The 5,153-nt window shown below is 27.0% G+C and overlaps 1 protein-coding gene across 1 annotated transcript; it reads right to left on the bottom strand.

The window, feature by feature from the left end:
• Window positions 1-2,593: 2,593 nt before the first annotated feature.
• Window positions 2,594-4,087, bottom strand: VSPA (28 kDa protein). Its single transcript, NM_001251530.2, is given in 3 exon segments — window positions 2,594-2,957; window positions 3,138-3,347; window positions 3,675-4,087. Coding segments are annotated over 3 exon segments (765 nt in total). The 5' UTR covers window positions 4,046-4,087; the 3' UTR covers window positions 2,594-2,773.
• Between the last annotated feature and the right edge of the window lie 1,066 nt (window positions 4,088-5,153).

The following is a 5,153-nucleotide window of genomic DNA, read 5'->3' as shown; positions in this document are numbered from 1 at the left end:
TATAAGTTTATATTTTTCAATTTTAATATTTATAAAGTATTTTGTTCATTTTTAGTTAATATAAATTTATGTTTTTCTAATTTTAGTCTCTATAAACATGAATTTAGGGTGACTATAAATAAAAAAGTTATAATATTATGGGATCAAAATTAAAAAAAATATAAACATGCAAAAATTAAAAATAAATAAAATATCTTAAAAAATCAAAAATAAAAAGTCACAAATTACAAAAACTAAAATTAAAAAAATAAAATTACATAAAAAAACATTAATTTACCTGGGACTAAAAATACAAGCCTTTAAAAAATCGACGGCATATCTCTATAGTTTATATTTTAAAAGTAAAGTATAGTTGGGTTGTTGTGGAGAATGCATGGTTGGGTTTAATATCAAAACAAAATGATTTTTTTATGTTATTTTATGACAAAAAAATGAAAGCAGAAAAAGATAATGTCTATATTTTAATAATAATAGTAAAACATGAGATATATTGTAAATAATAATATTTTTATCTTTGTATAGAAAATACTCCTTTTCGTTCTAAATTAGACGATATATAAAGTTAATATGGAACCACAAACTGATACTTTTATTCCTTTCTTTCTCAATATACTCCAAAGTCCAAACGGTACAGGGACAAAATATGAAGTTATTTTCCATCTCTCTAAATCATTCCGTGCATTGAAACAAACAAAGCATTAGAGATAATTTTTTCCACACCCAAAAGCAGAAAAAGTAATATAAAGTTAATATAAAATCATACACTCCAAAGTCCAAACAGTACACGGACTAAAGCATGAGAGATAATTTTTTCACCCAAAAGCATTATTTCGCTTCCAAAATGGATGAGTTTGACTCCAGAGTACAGACACAATGAGGGAGTGCGCGTGACTAATTGTCAGAAAGTCGCTAACAGTGCTAAAGTTGCAAGAGACTTTTGGTGTCTTGGATAAAGAGAAGAGATATAATATTAAAGGATAAATTTATATATTTTTGTGAGATTTATATTTTAATTCAAAAGCTTCTTAAGCGTCAAACATACTCCAGCAAATGTTTGCTGCAATACTCTCGCCAACCAATTTATTTTTTTAGGTTAGAGGAGGGTTGTAGACAAAAACCGTCAAGTTCTTCAGCAACCCCAAAATACCAAAAAAATAGCATCATCAATAAAAAATATATAGTTAAATGAGTGTGATTGTACCTAGTATTTTTTAATAGATTTTTAAGATGTTTATATATAATAAAAGATAAACGTAATTAAATTTAGCATTAGTTACATGTATGTGATGACAACATTTTAATGGGTTAACAATGTTTTTACTTAAAAAGTTTCTAAACTTTGAATTTTGATTCTGAGTTCTGACTTTTAAAATGAATATTTTTCATGGTTGATTTTTTTTATAAAAAATATCCAAACGTAATATATAAAACTAATGTTTTTCTATCTTATACAGGGACCAAATATGTATATTTCAAAAAATATAGAAATCAAAACTACTCGATTTTGGAATTTTAAAACTAAAATTTCTCTGTATTAGGAGTAATATTTTTAAAATTAGAAATTAAAGGGTATATTAAAAGAGTAATATTTATAAATTAGAAATTAAAACGAAATTTTATAAAATTTTGAAACTCAAAACACCATTCACTAATATTTTTATATGAAAAAAGGATTATACAAAGATAGTATAAATTTTTTATATAATCATTTAATCAATATTTATATTAAATATTTATTATGTATGATAAATTTATTGATTTTTAAAATAATTATTTTAAAATAATTTAAATAATTATTTTTAATTAAATGATAGTATAAAGTTATTATATTTCATATATATATATATATATATATATATATATATATATATATATATATATATATATATATAGTGTAATTTTCAGGCTTTCTCATCATTTTTTTGTTTTTAGTGAACAGTATATTTGTCAGATAATTATTTCTCGGTCTACTCTATTGGGCCATTGTGTTAATACCAACTGTCGGTTCACAGTGTAATTATATGGTGTAATAGACGACGTCGATTTTGTGCACTTCTTTCACGACGTCGATTTTGTGCACTTCTTTCCCGATCTCGATTTTATAAAATCTTTATCTTTTAGATATTTTTTTCCTGCAAATTTCTTTTTTATTTTATTTAAAATATATTCTTTTATTTTTCATCCTTAAAACACTTTATAATATTTTTTATTATTCAAAATAATGTAATGGATGAAAAAAAATACTAAATTATTAAATGGAAAAAATATATTTAATTCACATTTTATATTAGTTTGTAAAACCTAGCTAAGTTCCTCAGATTTTCTTAAGACTATTTTTTAAAGAATCTTTTTAATTAGTGTTTTTAAGACATTTGTTATAAAACTAAAAGACAAAAATATTAATTGTGTAAGTTATATGAAAATAAAAAAAATTTATAAATAACATAATTTTGTGTCTCTTAATAAAAATATTATTATTTTAAATTCTTTAACCAATTCTCTTAGGATATTGGTTAGTATTTTTCATTAGTTTGATAATAATGAATTACTTTGACTTAAAAAGAAAAAGAAAAGAAAAGAAAAGATCAAAGTATGGAACAAGGGCGCATAATTTATTAAAGCCACGAAAGAGAAAACAACATAGTGAAGTCTCTTACATGACTTGTTGACACACAGCTGAAACAACATAAAGTGAAGCTAGTGCCCCTATTTGAACGCATCTTATTACATATAGATAGATAGGAGCAAGCTAGATTGTTGAGAGGTGAAGGAACTACTGAATGTAGTACAGGGGATTAGGAAGCTTAAAGGTCCTGCTTTCGCCTCTGTGGCCTCCGAGGAGATCGCTCCATTGGTCTCCAATGATCCCAACAATGTTGTATCCCTGCCTTATCAGTTTCTCTCTCGCTGCTGTTTTGTATGAAACTGCATTTGGAGTGGAAGGATCTTGTGGATCCCTGCACCAACCAAAAATAGATCCAATTAGCTACTAGTATTTCAAACTCATATCGCACCATGTACTTAAAATAATTATATAATTTCTGATTATCTATAAACTGTTCCTTCCTGGCAGATTTGGTGCAACGTTGAGAATTAATTGACTTGAGAATATAGTATAGAGAAAAAAGAAAACTGACTTGAGAATTAATTTTTCCCATGTGTGGTAGCCAGCCTTCTTTAAGTTTGCTTCTGTTACGGCCTGTTTGTCCAGTGTTCTTCCTGACAAGAATATAATCTTGAAGCCAAGAGACACCAGCTTGTTGTAATTCTTAAGAGTCTCGGGCAGTGCCGGTGCATTGCCCTTGTTAACCCATTCATCATACAAGGTCGAGTTAAATTTCTCCACCCTATCACATAAAATATTGCATTAAGAACAATGAACACGATCCTGAAAGCATGTATGTGCCTGTGTCTGTATATATATATATTTATGCACTCACAATGAAACTTTTTCTTTATATTATATCTAATCATAAAATGTCATATATAATGAAGGTTTCAAATCTACATGCATGTGATGAGAAACCTTAATGTTGTTAGTCGGGCCAAACACCGAAACTCGATCAATACCAAAAATAGTTGAAAATAAATGATGCGCATATAAGGGAGTAACCTAGTAATAGCAAAAACGGAAAAAGAGAGTATTAGAAGAAAATTAACTAAGAGCATAATACCCATATCCATGTTTTTTGTAGTATGGAATATTAGAGAGTACGGTGCCATCTATACTGAACACAAATGTGTCCTTGGGATGGACTTCGAGGTCTCTGGCATAAAAGTAAGCTTGTTGGTTAACTGTTTTGGAGTCTGATCTATATTGTTCGCCATGGATGTATTCCTTTGTTGCTTCAACGCACTCTTCAGGAATGGTCTCAAAGCCAAAGATGTTGTGTGCTTCCACAGCAAGCCTCCAACTTGCGCATTTCACCTCCGGAGTACGGGCACCATAGCCAGTGTTCATTCGGAGAGGGAACATATCGTACGCATGGCATTGCCATGCTACCAAAATTGTAGCAACGAAGAAAACAAGGACCTTCATTTTCATCACACTGTTTCTAGTTATCTCGATCAACAAACTCACTTGTGCACTTTCCTCATCGAGGATTTGCTTCTTTAAATAGACAATACCTCTGCCTACTGCATAGAGGATAAAATATTTCTGAACTGTAATAAGCTAATTTTTACGGTCCAATAATTCATTTTACTAGTCCAGAATGTTATTTTCTTTTATGTTTTTTGTCTACTTTTTTTTTAATCTTCAATAGAATTTGGTTGAACATATTTTTTTTTTAAAAAAAACAATCAGGTAGGTTAATTTTTTAGAATTTAATAATCAAAACGCATTTTGTACAAATTAAAGTCTGTTGGATGCAACTTTTTTTTTTTTTTTTTTAACGTGAGAAACTCATTTTGAAAGATAAAGTATTGGGTGTAATGTAAAGGACGTACATAACAAATTCTGAATGTGTCAGAACATTAAATGTTAACTTTTCTAGCGGTAAGGAACTGAGATTACTTACAGTTAATTAGTTGTTAAATTATCTAACAGCAGGCAAATTCAAGTTATATATATCATTTATTTGATCATAGATGGTTCTTTATTATAAAATAATTTATTTTTATAATAATTACTTTAAAATATATATTTAAGATAAATGTATATATATATATATATATATATATATATGCATGTATATTCTTAAGTTTTTTTTTTTTTTTCTGAAACGGCAAAGAGAGAATAATATTCATATGAGGCATAAGAAATACCCCTCAGATTACAAAGAAAAAGCCTGCATGTTCATATACCAGGAAGCTGTTTGATGATAGTTAATTATATTGAATCTCTTAAGTAAAGTCACATTCAAATTTTATGAATGGAAAAAAAATTGTGTTGATAAAGATAATCATACAAATTTTTATTTTTAGTAAATATTTATCATCAAATATGTTAAATATTTTATACCAATATTACATCATACAATATGTATAAATTAAATTATACTTTTAATAAAAGAAAATTGAGCATTATTCGTTCATTTGATCGATGCTCTTGCGCTTTTTTTCTTCTTCTTAATATATATATATATATATATATATATATATATATATATATATATATATATATATATATATATAAAATTTATTATAGCATA

This window comes from Glycine max, chromosome 7 (assembly GCF_000004515.6).
Source record: "Glycine max cultivar Williams 82 chromosome 7, Glycine_max_v4.0, whole genome shotgun sequence".
NCBI lineage: Eukaryota > Viridiplantae > Streptophyta > Magnoliopsida > Fabales > Fabaceae > Glycine > Glycine max.
This window is presented reverse-complemented; position numbering and strand designations above follow the sequence as displayed.